This window comes from Drosophila santomea, chromosome 2L, assembly GCF_016746245.2.
Source record: "Drosophila santomea strain STO CAGO 1482 chromosome 2L, Prin_Dsan_1.1, whole genome shotgun sequence".
Lineage (NCBI taxonomy): Eukaryota > Metazoa > Arthropoda > Insecta > Diptera > Drosophilidae > Drosophila > Drosophila santomea.
The window spans coordinates 15,848,319-15,873,541 of record NC_053016.2 but is presented as its reverse complement, the minus strand read 5'-3'; the positions used below and the strand labels follow the sequence as shown (position 1 = coordinate 15,873,541).

The window sequence follows — 25,223 nt, the reverse complement described above, 5'->3', positions numbered from 1 at the left end:
TGGCATCCTAGTTTCTGGTCCGGGTGCAGATTGCACGTGACAGGACTCGACGAAAAGTGAAACTTGGCAAACATTTTGTTGAAACACTTTGGGGCCGGGCGGAGAAACTTCATCCCCCGGCTCACTGGCTCGCTGGCTCCAAAATACCCCTCGCTGGAGCAATAAGTGTCATTAATCAAATGCCGCCCAATAATTTCCAACCCTTTGTGCGGCGGCAGTTTCTGAAATATGAACTTTTCGCTGTGATGAATGCCGGCAGTCATTAATAAATTAGGGGTTAAAATGCCATAACAACGGCGAGGGATGCGGGACAGCGTTTTGGCAGCCGCTGAAAAGTTGTTTATTTAATTGAAAGTGAAACGAGGGGCTAACAGATTCGCTTAACTCAATTAAATTGGGAGCAGGGGAACAGGAAGTGAAATCAGTTAAACTTTGATTTAACGATCCAAACACTCGCTGTCATGCCCATATCATATCAAGCGAAACTAAAATTAATTAGGAGACCGTTCTTTCCATGCCATAGAAAGCCAATAAAAACCAAAATTAACTACAACAACATTTAGGCATTCAAATGTCAGAGCTGAAACATACTTTGCTGCTTTTTACTTTATTCTCATCTGGGCCTCACCCTGATGACGTTACTTCACTTATATTTCTCACGAAACAAAAATTCAGATCCCTATTGGTATCAAATCACCATGTTAACATGGAATAAAGCCCAGTGTCGAGCACCGGGTATCGTCAAATTGGATGAGCAGGAGGAGAGCGACCTGCTGACCAGCGGCAGAGATCCCAGCGATCCAGAGGAGGAGACCGATCTGGATACCGCCTACGATGAGCTGGAGGAGATGAAGCAGCGCCTGATCGCACTGCGTAACAAGATAATAATCACAAATCCAGATGTATGCCAGGATATGGGAGTTCGGGAGCACTGGCCCCCAGAGCGCGGAGAACTGCAGGAATTGCGTCACCAGAAGTGTCAGCTATTTTGCCGTCTTCGCGAGGTAACCCAACACCTGGAGGATTCGCAAAACGAGCTCAAGGAACTTGAGGCTTGGTGCTGCCAGCTGCAATCCCGGCTCCATCAGGCAAATCGGCAGATTAACAGCTTCGAGGATTTCAAACTTAAGGTCATCCACCAGTTCGGGCTGTGCATTGAGCGTTGGGAGCACCAGAAGACCCACAAGATGGACTGCGCCACCTACCGCAGGGAAATGGAGGCGCACGTTCATCACGCGGACAATTCGCGAAAGAGCATGGTGTCCCACAAGTGCCACAAGTCCTTCCGACGCCGCATCCGCATCGAGCTCCTGCTGCTCCGTGTTTTCCTGCACAATCTCTTCGAGTCGATGGTCAGCGACTTTAAGTTCTTCAGCCGCCACATGAGCATTAAGTGGGTAACTTCCAGGTCTTGCATCAGTATAATGCTTCTCATGTACTGTACTCACTCTGTTTCAGCTTCTCTATTGGATCTGTCCACATCACAACCCCCAAAGTTTCAGAAACTCCACTCGACCGGGAGGGTCACAAATAAAAGCTCCAACAATTAATGCTTTAATTTACATTTTATTTGCGCGGGCCCGCTGTTTATAACGGCCTGGGAAATGTCGCCCAATTAAGGTTATTGAGGTTCCGCGAACCTAATTGCTCTTTTGTGGCCAATAATAATTACAAAATTTCAACTCGAACGCGAACCGCCGCGGCAATCATTAAAGCCAGGCTATCACAGACTTTCCGGTTGCCTAATCCGACTTTCGACGTCAGCCAAATGTGCTGGCATTCCCACCAGGATAAGATGGCTAAATACGAAACGGCATCAGATAAAAACAAAAGCAGATTTGTCTTTCCCCACCACACACTGAAACTGAACGGAACGGAGCTTAGCTGACTGCCTCGGGCTGAAGGCCAGCAGCCAAGGCTGAAATCCTTATCCTGTTCCAGCTCCAGCTCCAGCTCCAGCTCTTGCTCCATTTCCTATTCCTATCCTAGCTCCATATCCTTTTCGGAGGTTTTCGAAATGCGTAAAAACTCAATTGCTGCGCATTTGACGAGGAGTTTGGCGGAGGGGAATCCTGGAATCCGGCATCGACATGGGTCCCGGGTTGAGTGAGATGCTAGATAACGCCGAAATTGAATGGCGGGGAGGGGTTCCCACTGGCGAAAACGAATTTATTGGAGTCATGTGCTTATGCCAATGCCAAATTGCAAGGTTAGAAGCGCTTAGAGGCTGGCTTCTGTGTCCAACTTTACCACGAACTTAACATACTCTGATAAATCAAACCTTTTTTATGCGCTGAAAAAGTATTAAAAAATGTAATATTGCTCTTATTTTATTCTTGAGACCAAATTTTCGTGGCTCTATTTAAAAAACCCCTAAATCATCAAAACTACATATGCAAGTAATTTAATGTAATGTAAATCCTACCCTCTAATATAAGATTAGATTTTATTGTAGAATGTGCTGTGTTGAATTTATTAATTACTAACGTAAACTTATTATGTTTTCAGGTCATTGTACCAAATATATATATTCATATGTATAAATATCCTCTATATAATATAAACCCACAATCACCGATACACCTACAAGAGTAGTGTACGCAAACAGAGATGAAAACATGCAGATACACGAGTACAGACACTGGCACAGGACAACGACATCGGACTGCTGGCTGTTACAAGGCTAAAACACAGGAAACGCATTAGATACCTCTGCCCGATTCGGAGTGCTAGTGTTTGGGGGAATCTCCTTTATCCCGAGCCCCACCGATGGAGCTGGGCTGACGCGATAAAAATCTGCGTAAAGTGATGCGGCAATTTGATGAGCAACTTAGTTGGACAATTAGTTGCGAGTTGCTGTGCGTGTCTGGCTAAACTGTTGCTGGGAGCTGGGACACAGATACCTAACTATTTGATTTATTTGGACAATGGCCATCCCCGGATTTATCGGCATTTTTCCCCAAATTTCCACACAATTCCCATTCACATGACCCCTGGTACTTAGACATCGTGGTCTTGCTGCTCCACTGAACTCTTTGACAAGCCCGAGCTGCGGAGAACAAAAAGAAATAGCGGTCGCCGACTTGCTAATAAGCCGATGCCAACCAAAATAGAATGAAAGGAGCTAGGCAGAACAAGCGGGTTGCCCTGGGATGCTGCTTTCCAGCAATTTCAAAGATACATTTCGAGTGCCCAAGTTTGCTCTGCTCTTTGCGAAGAGCAGTGTGTGCGAGCTAACCGCAAAGTACAAATAATTTCCATTTGGCCAAGGCGGCGGCATTTGCATATTTCTCCAGCCCAGCCTCGAAAAGACAAACATGCCCGTCGGCCAGTATTTAAATAGCTGGCAGATACGTCTACTTATAAATACTTTTGTCGTCTTGGCAAACGATACGGCGCAAGTTGTAGATAAATATGGCATAGATTACATAACTAGTTCTGCTCTCTGTGCCGCTACAAACTTTTTCCGCTCGCCCGCAGATACATATGTATATCGGATATCCCCAGCCAAGCATAAGTATCTGACTATCTGCTCACATTTACCGTTTATTTATGAAATTGTCCGCAGACTCACATTTCGGTTGACGACGAACGTAGCTTGAACCCGTCATTCTCACCCAGAAGCTTTCGAGGGCGCCGTGGCTTAGTTGGTTAAAGCGCCTGTCTAGTAAACAGGAGATCGTGAGTTCGAATCTCGCCGGGGCCTAATATACCCTTAGAACGTCGAATTTCTGGGGTGTGTTTATTTTTTTTAAGCCCCTAGTGGCCCACAATAAATAACACTGTGCTCCAATTGCAGCAATAATTGTTTCAATAAGCATTAAAATAAAATTGTGCTAGCAAGGCAGGCAATTCAACACCCTCAATCAAGTACTGTGCGTATGGAAAATATAAGAAATTATTTTATTTTTTTTAATTTCCATTATTTTAACAGTATGTAATCTAGCCCAATAAAATGGTTTCTGTCTATTCTATTATAAAACTTCAGTATAACAGTTAAGTACTTTCAGTATAACAGTATAAGAACCCCAAAAATACAACCTAAAAGCTCTTTCTTTACCGTAAACTAGAACTTCAGAATCGGAAGCTTTTCCGAAAGACTTTTTTGTAGGCCGTAAAATTTCAAGAACAGCCCATATCTCATACCATCAATTATCTTAGGTTGGAAACAACTGAACAAGCAACAATTTCTAGATTAAATATTTAATATTACCAAAAATTTTCGAAATGGGTAGACGTTATTTTTTAAATTGAGAAGTTCCACGACCGTTCTCACAGCGGCGCCGTGGCTTAGTTGGTTAAAGCGCCTGTCTAGTAAACAGGAGATCGTGAGTTCGAATCTCGCCGGGGCCTACAGTGGTGGACAGAATTCTGTCCAATTCTTTTTTAATCATTCCAAATACCTCATAAATTATTTTAGTTTAACACCTTGCTTAACCTAAGCGTAATTAACAAGCACCAGGAAAGAGTGAAGTCCCCATTCGTTTTGCGACTAATCCTTATAGACCAGGTAGAGAACCACGATCATGAAGTACGTGGGCCGCTCGAAGACCAACTGGGTGAAGTTGTCCCGCTTCTCGTCCATCAGGTGGCACATGCGCTGGTAGACGCCCTGGTTCTGCTTCTCCACAATGGACAGCAGGCAGACGATGCGATGGCTGCGGATGCGATCCAAGGGTATCTTGAGGCTAAGTGATTAGGTGGCAGATGAGGTGGTGCCGCCACTTACCGCCTGTGGTTCAGCTTCTTGACCCGGTCGCGAATCTCGGCCGCCAGCCCCTCGGCCAGCTGCAGTGCCCGCCAAGAGTCGTAATTGCGGCTGAAGCGGTCCCACAGCAGCCGCTCCTCAATGCAATCTTCGATGATCTTCTGGGCACGTTCCATATTGAAGTTGGTGTGAAAGAACTTCCAGTCGTTTTTGGGCTTCTCCTTCCGTGGCTCCCCGCCCTCTCCGCCGGTCGCTTCCCCTTCCGGATTTTGGGCCGCTCGCCTCCTGCTCAGCATCGACTCCGAGAGCAGGGCGTTCATCCGGTTGGTGGTGCGCACCGAGGCGGTTATGCTGCGGATGATAATCGAGGTAATTGATTAGTCCCTTGCTACCAATCATATTTCGATCGAAATAATAGTCCCGGGTCATACGTACACTCAGAGGAAAAGGGTTGGGGAAATGAAGTTGGCGCTACAGGAACCTATGATATATCTTTTTGATTCTTAAGGATGATTCAATATCTCATATTTAGCACACTATTTGATCCACCACTGGCTTTTCTTATCTTCTTTTTCACAATATGAACAAGGTCACAGATATCAAAGTTACTAAATATCCATAATTGTTTGTGTCTTTCACAACGCCACATGCTCTTCAATTTAAAGTAGTGTTGGTTTCGTGAACTTAGATAACTTCGCGCAACTAGTTTTATTGGTTTACTTGGATATTTTGTTCTGAGCTGATTTATTAGGTTCACTATACATCTGTCACAGACATGATAATGTTGATGTACCCATCATTTTGCCGGACGATTCGTACCGCGTTTTCATGGTGGTCCAGGAGGTCATAGTTGTCCTGCAACCAATGGGCTTCCTTTCTCAGAGCTCGGAGCGCTGCCAGCCGGCAGCGGGAAAACAAACACCGAGCGCTGCTATCTGCACACTGACAGGAGCGACATGCCGACATGCCGACATGCCGACACGAGTCCTGCATCGACAAGGCCTCAAAGGGGTAGGGAAGGGGAATCCACACGTCGTCAAAAGTTCATTGAAGCTTTGTTGGTTTAGGCCCGTTCTTCAGCCGGACTAGGGATGGCATAGTTTGGTATACTTTCCCTTTGACTATCAAGGGTTATCCCGCAAACGCCTCACGCTGCCATCGCCGACTTCGAGTTGAGCCTCGGCCTTCCGGCTTGCGTGCCGCTTATCATAAATCCACTGGCGGGGCGCTCCAATTGCAATCCGCCGGATGGCGACGGAGACGTGGGTGTCATCGCCACCAGCCACTCGGCAGGATTTACACAGGCTTGGGCCAGTCAAAGGCAAAGTGTTGCCATATGGACGTGCGGGATGGGCGAATTACTGGAACCCACGCGGCACGCGATTCCCACTGAAGTTGATGACTTCTGATCGCCTGCCCTGCGACACCTGGGCGCGGTCGTCGCGGCCAGGTGAGTGTCTTCGTCTTGGGCGCGAACTTTCAAGCACCTTGATTACTTTTATCGCAAAAGTTTCGCTCGGCGGCAGCGTATGCAAACTTCGCGTTGGCGCGGCAAATTCAATCTATCGGCATGCATCTGCAGCCCCATATACCATATACATGTATATGAAGTTATTAAATTGAAATAACTGTCAAGTCACGTACATGAAGAGCGGAGTTGACGACTCCTCATCGCGCCCAAATGGGCGATACAAGTGGCTGGAAAATGAAAATGAAGAGTAACTGAGCATTCCACGGCGGAAAAATTGGACTAGAACATGTGGCATGCAGTGGGCGTTGTGGCCAAACAACAGCTCCAACGGCTCAGGCCACGAAAATAGGATCAGTTGCTGCGGATACTAAAAGGAAACTGACTCACTTACTGAAGTCTCCCTTAGAAACTAAAGTTTCTCGTATCTAATTAAATTTAATTCAAAATTATTTAAAAATTCCTTTTAGAATAACCAAATTCAATAAAAAATTATTTTAAAAATCGTTCTCAGTATTATTAGAAAATGTCAGAAGCACTTCATCACTAATACTCCCTGCCATAGTTAGTTCTTTAATCTGAGCCTAAAGATCGAAAATATGTAAATGAATAAATATCATTTAGTATCAAGTATTAGACGTAAAAAAATTGTTAGTCTCTTGATTTAATAAAAAAAAACGAATAAAATAGAAATAAAAAAATAAATAATGAGGTTGATTATTTTTCTATGCGATAAAATAAATACTTTGCATAATAATATTATACCATGAGATTATGTTTTAAAAACAATTTTAGTAGCTTCACAGTGCAAGCAATATCGGTTTATTTGAGAGAAGTTTAATTTAAACGATTTATAAACGGCTAAAAATCCTTTTCTTTACAGGTAATATATATATATATAATAAGCAATAGAACTGAGAGACTTTCCAAGTTAGTGACAATAATACATAATCTGTCAGATTAATTATGTTATTAGCATCTTCTGAGTAGTATACTTAAGCTGATGATTGACTCCAGATTGAAAATGAAATGTAAGTCTTCATTTGGCTTATTTATCCGCTCGGCTCACACAAATCCATTTTGGATTAGGCCATAATTTCTGAAGCACGCACTTCTCTAACCGCCAAAACGAGGGGGTAGCACGAATCCCCGACTAGTAACCAGGTTAATAATTTCCAATCACAAAACTTTTCCCGACAAATTTCCATGCCAAATGGATGAGGGATTCGAAACGGAACGACCGAATTTGTGAGAGTTTTCGTGTGCGTGGGTGAAAATTAAGGAACAGCTAAGCAAATTAAGCAATTTGTACCGCCGTCTTCCCCGCAAATGGGCGGAAATAGAAGGCGTGGCACCATGAGCGGCTCGAACTCATTAGCACCTGAGTGCACGCGACCCGCGAAATGTGACTTTGCATAGAACTCACGCTTGCATGCGACTCATGGCAGCGGCGCCTGGAAGTATGCTTCACTTCGCCCAGTCGATGGGGATAGAATTTTCGGCGAAACTGCACGAATGAAACTCACAAATGAAACTGGCTGAAGGCTCCGGCTCCAGGAGCTCGGAAGCATAAAAGCGCAAATGGCATGCAGGTGAAAGGAGAAAGGAGAAGACAGAAGAAAGGGTTGAGCTGAGTGCGCCAACAAGGTGTACGGTTTGATGGTGATTGGCTCACGACCCCGAATGTCGTGTGTGTTGCAATGGGTTTGGGCCAAAGGGAGCACTCCTGTCACTCGTTAGCTGGCTCGGCTGCGATTTGCTTAGAGTTAGCATGTCTAAGGACAACTCAGCGGCAATTTTCGGGCCGGGAGCCACCGAATGTGTGCCAATGTATTCTAAATTGTGTTTATTTTGAGTAATCTCCAATCCGGCTCAGGCACATCTCGCCTCTACACACCCATGGCTCCATAGCTCGATAGCTCCGCCAGACAGTTTGGCAATTAAAATTGTAGGTTGCCAGCTGTCGACGCGTCGCATGCAAACCAAATAGCTTCTAAATACGTAGAAGGCGCGAACGAGATGGAATCTATAGTACACGGAGAGAAAAATCAAGCTGTAATGGCCCCATGGCGAAAATACCGATCTTTACTTTGTTGTATGGCTCCATAAAAATTCATAAGCATTTGTTTTCATTATACTTAAAATGGTATATTTGAGGTATCAAAAGAGTGAACCGATACATTCGATTGACAAGTGTGTATGTACATATATACAAGAACTTTTATATCTTATAAATACTATAAGTCATGCGATTGTTCAGTACGCAGAGCGCCGTAGTTCGTTCCTTAAAGACACTCCCATAATAGTGGCGAAAGTGAAGGCACCAATCTTTAAAATCAAAGTACGTCAAGCAAATGAATTCAAAAGCTCAGAGAAAAACGCACCTCAATGACCATCAGCATCCAACCAACTATCTTGGGACCCTTCAGAAGCTCCTCGTACTGGGTCTCCATTTTGGCCAGACAACCGTCTTTGTAGGGCGAATCGTTTTGGTCATAACAGCTACTGGGAACAGTTATAGAGGCGTCTCCATAGTCCTTTAATTTGTATATGCCACAGCATTGATACTGCAATTAAACATAAATTATATAAAAGTTCTACTTATGGATCATAATATCTGTTAGTTATCAAAATAAAATATGCAAATGTAAACCAGAAACTATTAGCCACATAGGTATGTACATACCTATATCCTCATATCCTTATTGACTACACAATATTTTTATAATTAATGCAACTAAACTTACTTGTGTCTGGTACTCGGCCATTGCATCGTAGGTATTTGTCTGCTTGGCAAATGCTTGTTTCAGTTTGGTAATGGAGTCTTCTTCAAAATGCATGCGGAAGACAAAAAGCATGACTATTGAGACGATCAGCATTACCAGCATCGAGGTGGCGTACTTAATCACGGAAAAGGTAATTAGTAAAATAAAATAATATAGTTTATTCAGTAAAAACTCACCGCCCAGGTAACACAAATGCTCTCCTTAATGGCCCCATAACAACCATAAAACGAGAGCAAGAACACAATGGACCCAACGGCGATGTACAATCCCAGAATGAGTTGGTCCTTTGCGGCTATTTGATCGATTGCTATTACATTGACCACAATGGTGGCGATACCCAGGACCTGCGAATGACACGTTTAAAATCATTAACTTTTAGACAAGTGCCCATCCTAAAGAAACTCTGACTAATATGCGTGGACTCCACTATACTCCAATATAATACCATTAATCATTAATCATTCGAACCAAACACATTGGCCCAGATAACATGGACAACCCATCGGCTGACTCACCATGTGGGTTTAATAAGTTAGATTAAAGCTTTATTAACACTTTGTAAATATCGCCGAAAGAAGATAAAATCCTAACGTTGCCAACAATGTTATCTTATTTTAATCAGCAATCCGAAATCTCAATTTAATGTGTATGTCTCATAAGTATTTAACTTTTTGTTCTACTTTAAGTAAAATGTTCATCGTGAGGTGAAGTTTGATTGTTATAATGAAACCTCTTAAGCTAGTGCGTTCATCCAAGCATCTATCAAAGTTGCAGGGTATCACTTTTTATCATAACTCTTCGCGTCAGGCTTAATGAACTTCTTTAGGATCTCCAGCACTTACCGCACAAAGAAAATTGAAGAGGAATGCCAGATACCTTATCATCAGCGGTGACCAACCCATGGCGTAAATAAAACTTTTTTCAGTAGTCACTAACTTTTATTTCGATGCTTACTTCTAGACGGCTATTGCTGTACTAAATAGGTGGACAAATACGAGCGTCGATTGGGTTTTGTTTGGGTTTGCCAACAAGTGTGAGAATGCACTGGCAAAAACGGATGCGAATCATTAAATTGTTAGTTTACTTATTTATTTCAACAATACAATTTATGGTATTTGAAAAGTATTGATTTCTAGACGGCAACTATCAGTAAACCGAGTACCAGTATTTTATAACTGATTTTTTTCAGGTGCAATACCTGACATTGCTCCCAACTGATTAACGCCCAGATTAAGTTGGCTTTCCTCTCTGGGAACACCTCGCTGACCATGAAACCAACCAGACCAAGTGCCCCAAATCGGAAAAGTAAATATGCTCTCACCCAGAAAGCTATCTTTATTGCACTTCAGACTATTGCTGTTTAGGGTGGACACTCTTCACTGGCAGATAACACTACCAACAATTCATTCCCCGCTTTAGAAATGAATAAGTTAACTAATACCATTGTATACCCATTAATCTTACGTATATATATTTTTTTTTTATGCCGCATGCTAATTATGTCCCCCTGAATCACCCTCTGCCCATTTTTTTTTCCTCAGTGCGTTGGTGGGTGAGCCAATATCGAGCGAATTTCCATGCTCAAGTGCTCATCAAATACAACAATTAGGCAGGGGCGCTAGTCTCTCCGCTCCTCAGTGGATCCCAGTGGAACCCAGCTCTTTGCGGAGAACCTTATCAGGCCGATGGCCGGGTGCTTTTGATAACTCTAAGCCTCATTGGACTGCGCCGTTTGGCGTTTGCTGTTTGGGCGCTGCCTTTCAGTTGATTTTCGATAACGAGTGTGGCCCAAACCGACAGCTAGACAACCTGAATTTCCAGCAAAATGAGCTGCGGTACGAAGGCATTGAAGGTGTCCTCGTTCGTTTTGGACTTTCTGTGCTGCGTGAGTTGTTATCTCCCAATCTCCAGTTGATAGTACTATGCTACTATAGAAACTCTACTCTTTCTCTCACCTGCAGGTTCTGGCGGCACTAACCATCGCGGCTTGCTCCTACGCCCTAATCGCCTTTAGCCATAGCGTGGCCATCAAGGTGCCCTGCATCCTGGGCATCGTCCTGGGAGCCCTGCTCTTCTTCAGCACGATCTTCGGCTGCATCGCCGCCCTGAGGGAGAGCATTCGCATGACCTGGATCGTGAGTAGCGCTCTATCTAGTAACCAGATGACTTACAGAATTAACACAACCTCCCTTCACCCTTCGCCCAAAAGTATGCTGCATTTCTGCTGGCCCTGATTTTCGGACAGATCACCGTGATCTTCGCCCAACCCATCAACTTTCAGCTGCTGGCCAACGAGACCATCAACGCCGCCTGGCAGGGACAACTTTACCATTCGAGTAGCATGTCCTACTATGAGATCAAGGTGAGCTATGCAGTCATCTTAAACATAAGAAACATGAAACAAAAGGCGATCCTATTAATCTGACAGGGGCCTAAGACTCTTGGAATATAAGAAAGAACAATATTTTCACTTTTTCGGAAAGGAAATTAATAGATAGCATTATGTAAAATTTTATCAAAAGTATTTTGCAAGCTTGTTATCTTTGTTTAACCAAGTACTAACCGACTTTTCGTTTAGTACCACTGCTGTGGCCAAACGGGGCCCGCAAACTATCCGGATAGTGGCCTGCTGATTCCGCAAAGTTGCTACTTCAACCAGAACGCCACGGTGAGTACGGATCTCTATACGGTTGGATGTGACCATCAGTTGGCAGCGGCCTTCGTCAAGGGAACTCGCTGGGAGAAAATCACGGATTGGTCCGTTGTGGGTGTAGAGGTAACTGAATCTGAATCACTTGCGAACCTTTTACTGATATCCCAAATGCTTCTCAGTTACTCACCGTCATTATCGCCGGACTCCTGGCTATAACCTTACAAAATGCGGAGCGGCGCCGTCTGTACCGATAAGAGCTGGTCTTAAGTTTCTGCCAACAGTATTAAGAACTGTACGAATGTGAAAGTGTTCCTAAATATATTAAGAAGTAATTTCAAAATCATAATTGCTTTCAATTCGAAGATTGTTTAATAAATGAATAAACAATGTTAATGCATTATGCATAGATTTAGTTTAAATTTGTTATTCACCTGATTTCATTCGATATCAACGCGCGCCGATACATTTTTTTCACCATACCTATCGAACCAGGGAAAACAGCTGACTGCTCATAAATGCTTCTAAGATACCGCTCAATTTTTAAAAGCTAAATACACGACTCATATATATTTTCATATGTAAACATTTCTTTAAGACATATGGTACTAAAACTTAGAAAGTTTGTCTTCCAAATTATATATTAGTAAAACATGTCTTATTTACTATTACAACGGAATCAGATCTCTTGATCTAGCTAAAAAATAGCTAGACGTACAGCGCGGCTGCTTTCGAGAAACTGGTTCCGTGAACTATTGTGCTGAAATGTTGGTGAAAGCAGTAGAACTATCCGTTTTGGCCGTATTTACACAATTACTGAGTAACTAGTGTCACCCGAACAAGCGCCATGTATTCATAAGCACCTTCCGCGCACCTGCCAACTTGAATTTAAAGCGGCCACGGAGCAGAAGCGCCGCATTTCCTCGCCGAGCGTTCCGCGGAGTCGTCGGATTGGATCGGATCGGATTGGATTGGTGACTAAAACAGTCGGACAACACAATACAGCAGCGGCTTGATTAGTTGGCAGTAAACAGAGCTAGCGATCGCACCGGTCATTCACACCGCTCCGCACCGTTTTGGCCACAAACAGTTCCAGTACCAGTATTGGTGACCAATAAGCCACATTAATGGGTCTCCGGTTCCAGCAACTGAAGAAGCTATGGCTGCTCTACCTCTTCCTGCTCTTCTTCGCGTTCTTCATGTTCGCCATCAGCATCAACCTGTACGTGGCCAGCATCCAAGGCGGCGAGGCGGAGATGCGGTGAGTAGTTGGCCCGTAGTTGGTAATTAGCAATGGGCCCATTAGGACGCGCCGCTCCGATTGCACAACTTCCCCTGGGGCCCAAATGGGTTGCAAAATGCAAGTGTTCCATTCGAGTGGCTCGCCTCCGCGTTTTTTAGCTTCGATTGCCGCGGCACTTTGCATTTGATTTGGGTCTTGGGTCTTGGGTCTTGGGTCTTGGGTTTCTGTTTGTTTTGCCATCGCTTCGCGTGATTCGATGGGCCATTGTAAATGCTAAGTCTTAAAACCACTCCATTGTCACATCTTGGCTCATTTGGCTATTGTGGATTGTGGATCACTATGCCGATTTCCCGCACAGTCATCCGAAACCCCCGCCCAAGCGCCGCTCCCTCTGGCCGCACAAAAACATCGTGGCCCACTACATTGGCAAGGGCGACATCTTTGGCAACATGACAGCAGGTGAGTGCAATGGTTCCTCCTGATCACCATTATTTAAAAGTGGTTCTTTAAGGTGATAAAACAGTCTATTTGTCTTGTACCTTTCCCAGTTTTTCATAGCTATCACTAATTGAAATTGTCATTAAATGGTTTCATTTAATGAGCAACACCTAAACGAATTAGGTGACTTCTTTTATTACCTTGTATCTTAGCTATCTTAGCTCCCCTTCATTTTGACTTTCAACGCATTAGTTTGTAAGGGATTCCTACACATTTATATGGAAGAACTGATGAATTTTGTTTTGAAACTACAAACTCAGTTGCAGCATTGAAAGTCATTATTGGTGGAAAATAACGAAAGAAAGTTTCCACCAAATGACACAACCTCAAATGCATTAATCCCCACTCGCTTGCAGACGATTACAACATCAACCTGTTCCAGCCCATCAATGGAGAAGGTGCCGATGGGCGACCAGTTGTGGTGCCCCCCCGAGATCGCTTTCGCATGCAGCGCTTTTTCCGCCTAAACAGCTTTAACCTGCTGGCCAGTGACCGCATCCCACTGAACCGCACCCTCAAGGACTACCGCACACCTGAGCAAGTATAAACCTTAGTTTACTGGAAACCTTTGCTCACGCTTTTACTTCTATCTCACAGATGTCGTGACAAGAAGTACGCCAGCGCTCTTCCCAGCACGTCCGTGATAATAGTTTTCCACAACGAGGCCTGGTCCGTGCTCCTGCGTACTATTACCAGCGTAATCAACCGATCGCCGCGCCACCTACTCAAGGAGATTATTCTGGTTGATGATGCCAGCGATCGCTGTAAGTCTGCATTGTGTGTAATCAATGTAAACTCCAAGCATGTCCTCCGTGGCAATTGTAGTGCCGATCTTAGGCGAAGCTATCTAATTTTGTTGTACCTAAAGCACAAGGTAGACAATTTTCAGTAAACTCCGCCAATGAAAACTCCGATGTTTTAAAAAAGAATAATAATTCGTAAAACAATTTTGCGTTGATTCACAGTATTTGTTTCTTATCTTGGCATAAGTAACGTAGCTGATTCACAGTAAATTTAAGTAAATTTAATCCCTACCATGCTAGAAAGTTAAAATTTATAAGAATGTAGTAAAATGCGCAGAAAGCAATGAGCATGACTTATATTATACTTAATTTACCTTACTTTATTTATGTGTATCTGTATATTAACCATGGTAATCAATTGTTTTTCCACAGCATATTTAAAACGCCAACTGGAGAGCTATGTGAAAGTGCTGGCGGTGCCCACGAGGATCTTTCGCATGAAGAAGCGCAGTGGCCTGGTGCCTGCCCGTCTTTTAGGAGCTGAAAATGCTCGCGGCGATGTGCTGACCTTCCTCGACGCCCACTGCGAGTGCTCGCGGGGATGGCTGGAGCCACTTCTTTCCCGCATCAAGGAATCACGCAAGGTTGTTATCTGTCCGGTAATCGACATAATATCCGATGACAACTTTAGCTACACGAAAACCTTTGAGAATCACTGGGGCGCTTTCAACTGGCAGCTAAGCTTCCGTTGGTTCTCCTCTGACCGTAAACGCCGTACAGCCGACAACAGCTCCAAGGATAGCACTGACCCGATTGCCACGCCCGGCATGGCCGGCGGACTGTTTGCCATCGATCGCAAGTACTTTTACGAAATGGGATCCTACGACAGTAACATGCGCGTTTGGGGCGGCGAGAACGTGGAAATGTCCTTTCGCATCTGGCAGTGTGGCGGTCGTGTAGAGATCAGTCCCTGCTCCCACGTGGGTCACGTGTTCCGCAGCAGCACGCCCTACACCTTTCCCGGCGGCATGAGCGAGGTTCTCACGGATAATTTGGCCAGAGCCGCCACCGTGTGGATGGACGATTGGCAATACTTCATAATGCTGTACACCTCTGGACTGACTTTGGGAGCCAAGGACAAGGTGAATGTTACCGAGCGAGTGGCGCTCAGGGAGAGGCTGCAGTGCAAACCGTTCTCCTGGTATCTAGAGAACATATGGCCAGAGCACTTCTTTCCTGCTCCCGACCGCTTCTTCGGCAAGATCATCTGGCTGGACGGGGAGACCGAGTGCGCCCAGGCCTACAGCAAGCACATGAAGAACCTACCAGGTCGCGCTTTGTCACGCGAGTGGAAGCGAGCGTTCGAGGAAATCGATAGCAAGGCGGAGGAGTTGATGGCGCTGATCGATCTGGAGCGGGACAAGTGCCTTCGCCCTCTCAAAGAGGACGTGCCGCGCTCATCTCTGTCTGCCGTCACCGTAGGCGATTGCACATCTCACGCCCAATCGATGGACATGTTTGTAATAACTCCGAAGGGCCAGATCATGACCAACGACAACGTCTGCCTGACGTACCGACAGCAAAAGCTAGGTGTGATCAAGATGCTGAAGAACCGCAACGCCACCACTTCGAATGTAATGCTGGCGCAGTGCGCTCCCGACTCCAGTCAGTTGTGGACCTACGACATGGATGTAAGTGTATCACAACTAAGTTAGTTGCATTAGCGCTAAACATGTATTCCTCCGCAGACCCAGCAAATATCTCATAGGGACACAAAGCTCTGCCTAACTCTCAAGGCGGCGACTAACTCGCGTCTCCAGAAGGTCGAGAAGTTTGTGCTTAGCATGGAGTGCGACTTCAAAGACATCACACAGAAGTGGGGCTTTATACCGCTGCCATGGCGCATGTAGAGAGTAGGATGCCATGCCGGTGCCAGGACATTTAACCCAATAACCCTGCCAGCAACTTTTTAACGCAATGTGATATTTATTGAAATTGTTTTAACGAAATTCACTCGTTAATTTGTTTATGTAAACAGTAACCAACCCACAAGCACACGAACTTCAGACACCTGCAGACCTGCTGTCTAGCATAGCCTGGCTTCACATGAGCACTAGCAAAAATATGTGTGCCAGTGGAGTCAGGCATTACCAAACAATCGTACACCGATACAGACCCACATGAATTGTTTTAAAACACTAACCGAATGCGTGGGAGAGCTTTTCTCCCGCCACGCATTGCGACTCTATAGATCTAGATAGCATAGTTGAATGCTATATCTACGTCATATTTATTAAGAAGTGTTAGGAAATTTTTAGCTGTACTTACTAACTTCGACCTTAATTTTTATACCACTTGAATAAAGCAACCGAATGTAGAAAGCGTCGCTGCAATCTGTTTCTCTTTCTCTTACTCCTTATCGCTGGCCCCTAGGAAAGGTCGCGATGCAATGGCTTTAAATTTGGCGCATCTGCGTCAGATTGCACCACTCTCACGATGAACGGCTGCTATAACACAATAAAATACACGGGCCTGGTCTCCAATCTACTCTATATGGTAAGTCTGATTCTTGCAGCTCCTGTTTGAATTAATAATAATAATTAATAATCTTTGGCATTGAAGCTACTGGGCATAGGAGTGATGGCTGGAGCGGGACTAGGACTGCAGATGGCTGAGCCCAACACGCCGGAGCACACGTATTTTGTCAAGAGTTTGGTATTGGGTGGCACCATTTGTATGATCGTGATCTTCGGATGCTATGGCATGGTCGCCAACTTGCTTTGCGTCAATCTGATTGTAAGCGAACGGAAACACCGTATCCTAACATAGGTCTAGGAATAGTAACTATCTGAACTCTTCGCAAAGTTCACCATGTTCATACTGATTGCCCTGGCAGCGGAGTACCTTCAGCTGCACCACTATCACAGTCCGACCCTCAGGAGCTCTGGTGGCGCCTGGCAGCAGCTGGAACTGGCTTGGCATAATCTGGACAGCGAACCCGAGCGTATGCATCAGTACGAGGTCTCCCATCACTGCTGCGGCTACAACGGTGCCGACGATTACAAGCGCCTGCATCTGCTGGTGCCAGCGAGTTGTTATCAAGCCACTGTTAATGACACCGCCCAGCAGATCTATCCAAGCAGCTGTCTAGAGACGCTGAACCGCAGTCAGCGGTACATCCAGCAGCGCGATAAGCTCTACATGTGGGCCATCGTTGGCCTTGAGGTGGGCAATTGACTTGCAGCCGAAGTGCAGTTTCTCGAATAATCAACGATCTCTTCATTTGCCGCAGATCTTCATACTGCTGCAAACTGTGGCGTTGAGTGTGCTGCTCTTCAGGCTGCGACAGCGACACCGCATCGCACGAAGACAGGTCCGCCTCTCGAGCGCACTTACTCCACGACGCCTGACTTAAGAGCTTATGAAAACTTTGGTTTATTGTTATCCACGCTATTGGTCATCCAAATGCTTATCTATAAATGTCATTCGTAACTAGTAGGCGTAGCGACGAGTCTTGTTGGTCAGTTGGCAGCACAAGGTGATTCCCAAGATGATGCCCACGACCTGTAATTAAAGAAACAAGGTGTTGCATTAAACATTTACAACATGTAAGTTCTCAATCACTATGCTTGCCAGTTGGTACTAGAAACTTGCAAATTCAAGGTTAATCGCGTAAAAAACATTATTCTTATGTATACATTAACACCGCAAACTTTCATAGCCATATTTTGAGTATTGAGACTTGCAAGTTGACGGCTTTGCCCACCTCGTAGCCAATAAGTCCGCAGTGGACCCACTTCTCGTAGCGATAGATCTGCAGGTAGGCTCGCTTCACGGCGGCCATGCAGCCCTCCGCATACGGATACAAGGCGTGAATGCCGTCCTTGGTGTGGAAACAGCTGCGGGGCACCTTCATGTTAAGGCTCGTGTAGTCGGAGAATCCCTTGTCGCCACAGCACTCGTACTACAAATTGGAAAAATACGGTATTTAAGGGTCGTATTTAACGATCGCACTGGGGAAGGACCCACCTCCTGCTGCAGGTCTTGCATGGCGCCGTAGTGACCCAGCTCCTTCATCCAGAGATCCATCACGTACACCTCGGTGGCGTCCAGCTGCTTGGTCTCATTGTAGTGGGACACCTTCCAGATGTGCGAGGCTATCAGAGCCAAAAGCACAAGCAAGTTCTGAAAACCAAGGCATTTGAAGTTACCATTAGTCGATTAGACCATTAGTCTGTTCTGGTTACTACTCACCACCACCATCACCTTGATGGAACCGAATATGGCACCCAGGCAACCGACCAATCCGGCCAAGATCAGTGCGCCTGCCATTCCCAGTTGGACGAACTTTTCCAGATGCTCCGCAGAGCCCTCGTTGAACTTGTCCAGCTCATAGACGCCGGCCAGGGCCGCCAGGACGCCAACGATCTGGATCGGTATTAAAATTATGAATTATGTCCGTGCACATTAAGCGTTTGTTAATGGCCCATGAAATGGGCAAACAAAACGTTCAGAGACAAACTTTCGACTCGTGAGATACGTCATCGGGCAGCGAAAACAACCAAAATAAAAACAAAACGGGCGCAAAAATAAATTAAATTACTTTTGGCTTTATTTTTAAATGGCACATACACAGATTCCATACTTGTTGCTGTCGCTTCGATTGGGCCGAAAATGCGACTGCCCAACAAAAGTGCGCATAACGAGAGCCAAGTGACATCTTGTCTGGTGGAAATGGAAAATTTGAATGGGATTTGTTTGCTGCCAAATTGGCCAGCTAGTCGGGCAGCAAGAAATTACAAGCGGCAATGAAAAATGGATCAGGAATTTAAGACACTTTATGGTCGTGCTTTGACAGACTGCCAGCGATTACATTTTGAATCGAAATTTCCATCAGCAAGTGTTTCATTACTCATACGCAGCGTGTGACTCAAGAAAATGCTGCATTGAAATTATCAAGGTACAGTGACAATAAATACTTGGCCTTTGGTTTGTGCTTTCCCAGTGGCGACCATGGAAAGTTTATGCTATCCAATGATGTGTATCCCGGAGATATCCCCCTTACCAGCGTCAGCGTACTGAAGACAACCGAAGTCCATTGCAGGCACACGCGAACCGTGGGCATTTTTTATATTTGCCAGTGCAGTTTTGTCCTATATTCGATCAATCTTATTCGGCACTCTTTCGAGCAGCGACTCCAGGCAGCGGACGCGTTTCCCGGGAAAATTCGCTTTCCACTCTCGACCGTCTGTGCGTGGCGGTGACCGAACCGTTAGTGCCGTCGGACGTGGGACGTCGGCCGGGCCAAAATAAAGAATAAAGCGAAAGCCGAAAAAGTGCTAAGAAGCTGCGAACTGTTTACAAATCCGCCGAGTGGCCGTCGGTCTCCATTTTGGCGTTTCGTGTGCCGGTCGTTACTCAGGAAACCAGCGTCCACCAGACTTCATTGGCCCCCCACCTCTTACGCTCCACACTGAAAGAAACGCATAATTACGCCTAATTATGCACATATTCATATCCTCTTTTTGTCGAATTTTAGCGGTTATATTAGCTAGAAAAATTATTACATTTGTGTTCACTCTTATATTTCAGCCTGTTACTGGCATAGCACATCTTCCTCGTATTCTTAATAGCTGCGGAACGGGTATCTGATAGTCGAGGCGCTCAACTATAGCATTCTCTCTTGTTTAAAAAAAAATGTTCGTTGCTTTTTAAGTCTCGAACTAGAAAATGAGCTCTTTTATATTTATTCACTCTCTTTTGTTTTAAATAAAATGTTCGTTGCTTTTTAAGTCTTAAACTAGAAAATGGGATCTTTTATATTTACATATTTATTTGTATTAAAGAGGTATACCCAAAAAAAGGTAGAAGGTATTCTTTAAGTGCACCCAATGTTTTCGTATATTTTTATACGCATCTTTATAGGCAACATACATCTACTTAGCTGGCCCGACGAAATTCCGCATATAGTGGGCACAAACAACACTTATTGAATATTATGATTTTGGTTTATTTTTTATTCTACGCTTCGGTTGCCTCCAGATCATCTTAAACTGCTATAAAAATTCATTGATATCGGATTATGCGTTGCCATCAACCGATTCTCCTAGAATCTTTCGCGCCGCAATTTATTGCGCACCGTGATGCCCAAGTGCGTGGCGGCTCCCAGGGCGCCGAACTGTGCGGAGAGAAGGGAATACATATTTGATTAGAGCCCAGCGTCCAATAAGGCGTCTATTTATGCGCACCGCCCTTGGCCAACCAAGCCCACTGAAATATGTGGCCAAGGCCGGCGGCATGGAACCCACCTCCACCAGCAGCAGCAGCCACTTGATGATGAGTCCGATGGCCACGTTGTCGGTGGCATGCGCCTGCACAGCCTGCTGGCAGCCCTCAGTGAACAAGGTGTTCTCACGCCGCTCCTGCGCCCTGTAGCAGCTCAAGGGTATTCCCCGGCCCATCAGGATATAGTCGTGGGCGCCCAGCTGGCCGCAACAGGAGTACTGGATAAGAATGAAATCGGTTTTGATGTGCCGCACATAACAAAGTGGTACTGGAGCTTATTTTAGGAAAGTGAAATACCTTTTGCTGGAGCAGCGATATGCGTTCCACATTGGCGCTGCGATCAGCCCAGATGACCAGGAAGTCCTTCTTGGACCGCTCCACGTAGTCGGTGGAGTGAGCTGCGGCGATTATGTAGATCTGCAGGCACAGCAGGATTAGCAGGCAGATCACATACTACCAGAGTATTTAATATTAATTTAATTTTGATTACATATCAATTAAGGGCTTCACTTACGCTCCAAACCAGTCCCAGGGAAACCCGGGCGGTGGCAAAGCAGCCCAGAAACGAGGTCAGGACCACGAAGGTGCCCACGAAGATCTGAACCACGATGGCGATGTGCTCGAAGGTGCCCGGCGTAGAGCTGTTCAGCTCGTACACGGACAGAGCAATCAAAGTCACTCCAATCAGCTGGCAATAAAGTAACATTAGGTTAGTATTATTGGCTAGTGCGTAGTTGGCCCCACAACTAGGGGCCATCACCCATAACCCATACGCACCGATAGCAGCACATTGAGAACGATAAGAACGGCTTTCAAGAACGACGTGCGGCAGGCCATGTTGCCAATCAATAATCCCTATAATTAACCACTGCGTTATCCTTGTTTCCGCACCTGTTTTCCTCTGCGCAGCTTTTGACCCGATGCGACGACCAACTGAGGAGCGGACACCCAATGATACGCCCTATTGCCATAGAGGTTGACGTGCGACTGAGCGCAACGCTTTCCATTTGAAATGTGGCGCCCCCGAAAGCTGAAAGTTAGTGGGTCCCGCCATTCGACAGAAATCAACTATTCCGCGGCGGTTCGCTTTGCTACACTTAGAGAAATCAATCGAAGGCCCTGGTATTAACACCAAGTAAAATATGTCCGTGACTCACGGACATACAATTCTACAAAATTATTTGATTTACTTGGAAAATAAACTTAGAAAATACATTTAGCATACAGTCCAAATATAAAGATTGGGAATATCCGATGTTATTCTACTACTTACTATTCAAGATCTATTTTTCATTCACAAAACCTTCTTTCTTTACCAATTTTTTCGCTGACTGTATATACATCATCATTGCTGCTGAATTTTGTGGTTTTATCGTGGATTCTTGTGGGTGGTATGATGTCACAGCGGCTAAAGCTTTCACGGCCTTCTCTTTATTTAGGAATTGAATGGAACCACAAAAGTCCACTCACCGGAGTAGATGTCCTTTACATCATTGGGCGATTTATGCGCAGCACACTTAACTGAACCCTACAGATTCTAAAGGTGCCATTACGCGACAATCAACAAGTTATTTGGCCACAGGTTTCGGCCATCCGAAGTTCGTTGGGACTACGGGTCGCATGCTTAATATATTCAGCGGGATGAGCATACATACAAACAAAGTGACACATTTATTATGATAAATATAATGGGTAATTGCACTATAATTATGTACTTAAATTACAGGCTACTTTAAGGTAGGAGTGAATAAATTATGACTGTCCATTGCGTTTGGTTATGAAATATCAGCGAGACTCCGATTTCGAGTTTGTACTGTTGGATAGCTCGAGATTACTGAAGAAGGCCTAGAACTCCATCCGCCGCTGCTTGTTCTTAAAACTAATGGCCAGAACTACGGCCAAGGCGCAGCAGATTAACTGAAAAGAAGTCGGGTAATAAAAAATATATGAAATATATATAAATTGCAGCTGGGCTAGAGAAAAACCCACCTCGAAGGCCACTAGAATCCAGGACACGATGATGAAGCGCAGCTTGTCGCTTTCGTAGAAGCTCTGCACCTTTTCGATGCACCCATCCAGATAGAGGTGGTCGGGGGTCTGCTGCAGATCCGCGTAGCAGCTGGGCGGGATCAGCTGGCTGAGGTGGATGTAGTCCTGGGCGCTGCTCTGGCCGCAGCACTCGTGCTTCTGCTGCAAGGCATCCATGTTGTTTGCCTGCCATGCCACCTTCACCATGTCCCGGCCGCTCTTCACGTCGAACTCGTGGAGGAACAGGCATGTGCTCACGATCTGCGGTATGGCCAGGATCAGCAGGAAGACGGCACTCTAAGGATGATGGGCAAACAGATTAACTTCAAAAACAGTTACCGATTTGAATTGCCTTACCGTTGCTGTCAGCACCACCGATTCCCGGATGGCCGCGAAAATTCCCAGCAGAGCGAAAACCAGGATGATTGAGCACGCGATGTAGGCAGCTATAACGAACTCTTCCGTCTCCGTGTCCGCATTGTAAGCAATCCAGCCGATGGCCCCAGCAGCTAGAAACTGCAATTAACAACAGTGAAACCTCAGTGCATGGAATGCTTTTATAGTGGGAACATTTCCTAGAACCTAAACTGATACACACATTTTACTGCATCTATTATGGGTTAATCGCAACCTTTAATCAAATAAAACGTCTAAGTGTCATACTACTTTCAATCTCTGCTTATAAACTAAAGTGAAACATGGGCTTGCTTCAGCTATTATACAGCGGTTGCTCTTATAGAAGATCGCCTGTACAATATCATAGGTTTCCAGTTGCAATTGCCATTCATTTGTGCAGCAATTAAAAGCCTCAGCTGAGTGCATCACATAATTTGTCATTTGGGAAGTTTGCCTGACTGAGCTGTGATAATGAATGGAAACATCACCCCCACTTGCACACTTCCTTCCTGGGGGTTGGTGAATCACCCTTGTTGGTCGGTGGCCCAGTTTCGAAAACTCCATGCTTCAATGGCGAAACGAGTATATAGGTCAGAGTGCAAAGTGCGAATACTGGGCGAGGGTACGTGGACATGACATCATCCTGCGGGAACGGAGGTGGGAGCAATTGAAGGCTCTGGCGGGAGTGGGACAGCGGGGATGTAAACATGGCTGGCATGGCAGCCAGTAACCAGACGGTGGCAACTGGGGTCGTGGGGGCGGGAGGTGGTTATATTGGAGCAGCAGGAGGGGCCAATGGCCACCTTGAGGCCAGGTCGTCTCTCTCAGGTGGGCGCGAAAATAAGTCGCTTAAAAATACACAGCCAGGTAAGCAGAATATTCAAAAATGTTTGAAAACATGCTCTTGCCGACCGTGTGTTTTCAAGTTTATATGGTATAGAATGGTCAAAAATAATTCAGTTGGGGCGCTTTTGAAGTGCGTTCACTTGGCCACCCATTCCACATGACATCATGCCAATTTCCTTGCACGGAACTTGGATACTCGTATATATGCACAATATATACCCACGCGGTCGAGGTAATTAGTAGTCCATATATGAGATGACTTACCCCTAGAACGGCATTCAGAACGATGGAGGTGATCTTTACGCTGGTCGTGGCACAGCCCATTTTGTTGGATCTGAAAACATGATGCAAACGCATTAAGTCAAAACCCTCGATCACTTCTCGAGTCTCAAGTGTGTTAACCTTTGACTGCTCTCTCCGCACACGAATAAAGTTCGTTATTTTGTTTATTTAAATATCCGTGGCTGGACTCGAATACCAAACAAATATATTTCCGACAAACGCTCGCCGGGATATCCGCTCTCGGATCTGAACTTTTTGGTCTGGCGCGTTCTGCGTTCGCTGGCGAACTGAAAGAGGGAAAAGTTCTGTTTTTCTCTCCCCCTGAGGACTGTTGTTTCCCACAAAATAACAAAATAAACAACAAAGAGCGCACTCGTTCTCTCTAAAGAGAGAGCACTGCACTTGGGTCAGAGCTCCCAGTCGCCATGACGTCATGTCGACTTGCGTTTTAACGGTGGTGTTTTCGAATTCTTATCGGTAGCTTACATATGTGAAAGTGAAATGGGGAATGATTAAATGGATTCGGGCTTAAGCAATTAATTAGCTGAATATTGATGTATCCACAGGTTTTTAGCACCAATGCAGCTAATGAAAATTAACATCAAGCTTAAATTTGGATTTAAAAGTCTAACCTAGTCTCTGAAAGCCTTTATTGTTTGCAAATAGAGTCCCCTTTTGAATTAAGTGATTAAAAATAAATATAAATATTATTAAAATTAAGATTTTAAATTGATTATATTGTTTTAAGCACTTTGTTAAACTTAGATTCCAATTGCATTCATTTATGATATTGAGCTGGGTTTGACGCTTATTTAGTAATGACTCACACAATCACATTTTCTCTTCTCTTTCCTTCTCAGATTGTAAAAACGCTTTGTTTACAAGTTTTTGTGGTTGTTATGTCTGGTTTGAGCAATACCCCCCATAGCAGACAAACTCCCAAATTCCTCCCACTCCCACACACACACGCATGTACATATGAATACAGTCAAAAATGGCTTAGATGCGTCATTTGGGCTTTTATTGCGTTATTTTTGTCTTCGGCTTTGGTTTTCCATTCATAACATTATGCGTAGTCCAGTCCGCTTGACTGGAGTGTTCAGTTTTTTCAAAGCACAAGACTACTGAGCAAAACGATCATTCAATTCAAAGCTATTAGATACCCTTTACTCGAATTATTGAAGAGAAATATGGAAATATATACATAAGTAGTAATGCATTTGTTTCCCATTATGAATGAACCAATTAAATCCAATTTTATATAGTGCTCAAGAACGTTCAAATGGAACG

General features: G+C 44.9%; 9 protein-coding genes and 2 non-coding genes across 16 annotated transcripts; 6 read left to right on the top strand and 5 right to left on the bottom strand.

Moving 5' to 3' along the window:
* Positions 1-542: 542 nt before the first annotated feature.
* LOC120443699 lies at positions 543-1,550 on the top strand. The gene is made up of 2 exons (XM_039622940.2): positions 543-1,393; positions 1,459-1,550. Exons 1-2 carry the CDS (start codon positions 633-635, stop codon positions 1,532-1,534), a joined length of 837 nt encoding a protein of 278 aa, XP_039478874.1. The 5' UTR covers positions 543-632; the 3' UTR covers positions 1,535-1,550.
* Positions 1,551-3,632: 2,082 nt separating this feature from the next.
* On the top strand, positions 3,633-3,706 carry Trnat-agu. Its single transcript has one exon. It is a non-coding gene; the product is annotated as a tRNA-Thr (tRNA).
* A 530-nt stretch (positions 3,707-4,236) lies between these two features.
* On the bottom strand, positions 4,237-7,684 carry LOC120456009 (dynein light chain Tctex-type protein 2B). Of its 2 annotated transcripts, none has more exons than XM_039642579.1 (3): positions 7,603-7,684; positions 4,730-5,059; positions 4,237-4,658 (listed from the first exon to the last, which is right to left on the bottom strand). In XM_039642579.1, exons 1-3 carry the CDS (start codon positions 7,617-7,619, stop codon positions 4,493-4,495), a joined length of 513 nt encoding a protein of 170 aa, XP_039498513.1. In that variant the 5' UTR covers positions 7,620-7,684; the 3' UTR covers positions 4,237-4,492. The 2 variants fall into 2 exon arrangements, with proteins under 2 accessions (XP_039498513.1, XP_039498504.1); XM_039642570.1 differs by lacking the exon at positions 7,603-7,684 and adding an exon at positions 5,528-5,638.
* Trnat-agu lies at positions 4,280-4,353 on the top strand. Its single transcript has one exon. It is a non-coding gene; the product is annotated as a tRNA-Thr (tRNA).
* A 639-nt stretch (positions 7,685-8,323) lies between the features above and the next one.
* On the bottom strand, positions 8,324-9,954 carry LOC120452333 (protein late bloomer). The gene is made up of 5 exons (XM_039636500.2): positions 9,805-9,954; positions 9,139-9,306; positions 8,924-9,076; positions 8,561-8,743; positions 8,324-8,504 (listed from the first exon to the last, which is right to left on the bottom strand). Exons 1-5 carry the CDS (start codon positions 9,862-9,864, stop codon positions 8,433-8,435), a joined length of 636 nt encoding a protein of 211 aa, XP_039492434.1. The 5' UTR covers positions 9,865-9,954; the 3' UTR covers positions 8,324-8,432.
* Positions 9,955-10,694: 740 nt separating this feature from the next.
* On the top strand, positions 10,695-11,955 carry LOC120453034 (protein late bloomer). Its single transcript, XM_039637557.1, has 5 exons — positions 10,695-10,847; positions 10,924-11,097; positions 11,172-11,324; positions 11,541-11,738; positions 11,795-11,955. The coding sequence occupies exons 1-5, from the start codon at positions 10,788-10,790 to the stop codon at positions 11,867-11,869; spliced, it is 660 nt and encodes a 219-aa protein (XP_039493491.1). The 5' UTR covers positions 10,695-10,787; the 3' UTR covers positions 11,870-11,955.
* Positions 11,956-12,367: 412 nt separating this feature from the next.
* LOC120457596 (polypeptide N-acetylgalactosaminyltransferase 3) lies at positions 12,368-16,489 on the top strand. Its single transcript, XM_039645109.1, has 6 exons — positions 12,368-12,873; positions 13,214-13,314; positions 13,710-13,890; positions 13,951-14,117; positions 14,529-15,787; positions 15,845-16,489. The coding sequence occupies exons 1-6, from the start codon at positions 12,740-12,742 to the stop codon at positions 16,004-16,006; spliced, it is 2,004 nt and encodes a 667-aa protein (XP_039501043.1). The 5' UTR covers positions 12,368-12,739; the 3' UTR covers positions 16,007-16,489.
* A 44-nt stretch (positions 16,490-16,533) lies between these two features.
* On the top strand, positions 16,534-17,511 carry LOC120444148 (protein late bloomer). Its single transcript, XM_039623715.2, has 4 exons — positions 16,534-16,652; positions 16,719-16,892; positions 16,962-17,321; positions 17,389-17,511. Exons 1-4 carry the CDS (start codon positions 16,593-16,595, stop codon positions 17,509-17,511), a joined length of 717 nt encoding a protein of 238 aa, XP_039479649.1. The 5' UTR covers positions 16,534-16,592.
* LOC120458489 (protein late bloomer) lies at positions 17,510-19,381 on the bottom strand. 2 transcript variants are annotated; one of them, XM_039646154.2, is made up of 5 exons: positions 19,162-19,381; positions 18,351-18,524; positions 18,126-18,281; positions 17,863-18,060; positions 17,510-17,660 (listed from the first exon to the last, which is right to left on the bottom strand). In XM_039646154.2, the coding sequence occupies exons 1-5, from the start codon at positions 19,219-19,221 to the stop codon at positions 17,589-17,591; spliced, it is 660 nt and encodes a 219-aa protein (XP_039502088.2). In that variant the 5' UTR covers positions 19,222-19,381; the 3' UTR covers positions 17,510-17,588. The 2 variants fall into 2 exon arrangements, with proteins under 2 accessions (XP_039502088.2, XP_039502087.2); XM_039646153.2 differs by lacking the exon at positions 19,162-19,381 and adding an exon at positions 18,742-18,825.
* A 662-nt stretch (positions 19,382-20,043) lies between these two features.
* LOC120458488 (protein late bloomer) lies at positions 20,044-21,297 on the bottom strand. Of its 4 annotated transcripts, XM_039646151.2 has the most exons (5): positions 21,159-21,297; positions 20,896-21,069; positions 20,679-20,834; positions 20,405-20,599; positions 20,044-20,274 (listed from the first exon to the last, which is right to left on the bottom strand). In XM_039646151.2, exons 1-5 carry the CDS (start codon positions 21,216-21,218, stop codon positions 20,203-20,205), a joined length of 657 nt encoding a protein of 218 aa, XP_039502085.1. In that variant the 5' UTR covers positions 21,219-21,297; the 3' UTR covers positions 20,044-20,202. The 4 variants fall into 4 exon arrangements, with proteins under 4 accessions (XP_039502085.1, XP_039502084.1, XP_039502082.1 ...); XM_039646150.2 differs by having other exon boundaries at positions 20,896-21,297; XM_039646149.2 differs by having other exon boundaries at positions 20,045-20,599.
* Positions 21,298-22,029: 732 nt separating this feature from the next.
* On the bottom strand, positions 22,030-24,208 carry LOC120458490 (protein late bloomer). Its single transcript, XM_039646156.1, has 5 exons — positions 24,054-24,208; positions 23,916-23,985; positions 22,767-22,925; positions 22,371-22,706; positions 22,030-22,298 (listed from the first exon to the last, which is right to left on the bottom strand). Exons 2-5 carry the CDS (start codon positions 23,973-23,975, stop codon positions 22,227-22,229), a joined length of 627 nt encoding a protein of 208 aa, XP_039502090.1. The 5' UTR covers positions 23,976-23,985; positions 24,054-24,208; the 3' UTR covers positions 22,030-22,226.
* Positions 24,209-25,223: the final 1,015 nt, after the last annotated feature.

Excerpts from the sequence above, each read along its gene's own strand:
- LOC120458489 (XM_039646153.2), bottom strand. The coding sequence starts at position 18,816 with ATGTCACTTGGCTCTCGTTATGCGCACTTTTGTTGGGCAGTCGCATTT. Across the intron at positions 18,525-18,741 it reads AATCGAAGCGACAGCAACAA|ATCGTTGGCGTCCTGGCGGC; the intron begins GTATGGAATCTG and ends ATACCGATCCAG. Across the intron at positions 18,282-18,350 it reads CCATCAAGGTGATGGTGGTG|AACTTGCTTGTGCTTTTGGC; the intron begins GTGAGTAGTAAC and ends CTTGGTTTTCAG.
- LOC120457596 (XM_039645109.1), top strand. The coding sequence starts at position 12,740 with ATGGGTCTCCGGTTCCAGCAACTGAAGAAGCTATGGCTGCTCTACCTC. Across the intron at positions 13,891-13,950 it reads AAGGACTACCGCACACCTGA|ATGTCGTGACAAGAAGTACG; the intron begins GCAAGTATAAAC and ends TCTATCTCACAG. Across the intron at positions 14,118-14,528 it reads TGATGATGCCAGCGATCGCT|CATATTTAAAACGCCAACTG; the intron begins GTAAGTCTGCAT and ends GTTTTTCCACAG.
- LOC120456009 (XM_039642570.1), bottom strand. The coding sequence starts at position 5,556 with ATGACCTCCTGGACCACCATGAAAACGCG. Across the intron at positions 5,060-5,527 it reads TGGACCACCATGAAAACGCG|CATAACCGCCTCGGTGCGCA; the intron begins GTACGAATCGTC and ends TATCATCCGCAG. Across the intron at positions 4,659-4,729 it reads AAGAAGCTGAACCACAGGCG|CCATCGCATCGTCTGCCTGC; the intron begins GTAAGTGGCGGC and ends TCGCATCCGCAG.
- LOC120452333 (XM_039636500.2), bottom strand. The coding sequence starts at position 9,864 with ATGGGTTGGTCACCGCTGATGATAAGGTATCTGGCATTCCTCTTCAAT. Across the intron at positions 9,077-9,138 it reads GCATTTGTGTTACCTGGGCG|TACGCCACCTCGATGCTGGT; the intron begins GTGAGTTTTTAC and ends TCCGTGATTAAG. Across the intron at positions 8,744-8,923 it reads TGGCCGAGTACCAGACACAA|TATCAATGCTGTGGCATATA; the intron begins GTAAGTTTAGTT and ends GTTTAATTGCAG.
- LOC120458490 (XM_039646156.1), bottom strand. The coding sequence starts at position 23,975 with ATGGGCTGTGCCACGACCAGCGTAAAGATCACCTCCATCGTTCTGAAT. Across the intron at positions 22,707-22,766 it reads CGGTGGTGCTGACAGCAACG|AGTGCCGTCTTCCTGCTGAT; the intron begins GTAAGGCAATTC and ends CATCATCCTTAG. Across the intron at positions 22,299-22,370 it reads GGATTCTAGTGGCCTTCGAG|TTAATCTGCTGCGCCTTGGC; the intron begins GTGGGTTTTTCT and ends ACTTCTTTTCAG.
- LOC120458488 (XM_039646148.2), bottom strand. The coding sequence starts at position 21,138 with ATGGCCCCTAGTTGTGGGGCCAACTACGCACTAGCCAATAATACTAAC. Across the intron at positions 20,835-20,895 it reads CCCTGGGACTGGTTTGGAGC|TATGTGATCTGCCTGCTAAT; the intron begins GTAAGTGAAGCC and ends ATACTCTGGTAG. Across the intron at positions 20,600-20,678 it reads TATCGCTGCTCCAGCAAAAG|TACTCCTGTTGCGGCCAGCT; the intron begins GTATTTCACTTT and ends ATTCTTATCCAG.
- LOC120443699 (XM_039622940.2), top strand. The coding sequence starts at position 633 with ATGACGTTACTTCACTTATATTTCTCACGAAACAAAAATTCAGATCCC. Across the intron at positions 1,394-1,458 it reads AGCCGCCACATGAGCATTAA|CTTCTCTATTGGATCTGTCC; the intron begins GTGGGTAACTTC and ends ACTCTGTTTCAG.
- LOC120444148 (XM_039623715.2), top strand. The coding sequence starts at position 16,593 with ATGAACGGCTGCTATAACACAATAAAATACACGGGCCTGGTCTCCAAT. Across the intron at positions 16,893-16,961 it reads TGCTTTGCGTCAATCTGATT|TTCACCATGTTCATACTGAT; the intron begins GTAAGCGAACGG and ends CTCTTCGCAAAG. Across the intron at positions 17,322-17,388 it reads GGGCCATCGTTGGCCTTGAG|ATCTTCATACTGCTGCAAAC; the intron begins GTGGGCAATTGA and ends CATTTGCCGCAG.
- LOC120453034 (XM_039637557.1), top strand. The coding sequence starts at position 10,788 with ATGAGCTGCGGTACGAAGGCATTGAAGGTGTCCTCGTTCGTTTTGGAC. Across the intron at positions 11,098-11,171 it reads GCATTCGCATGACCTGGATC|TATGCTGCATTTCTGCTGGC; the intron begins GTGAGTAGCGCT and ends TTCGCCCAAAAG. Across the intron at positions 11,739-11,794 it reads GGTCCGTTGTGGGTGTAGAG|TTACTCACCGTCATTATCGC; the intron begins GTAACTGAATCT and ends AATGCTTCTCAG.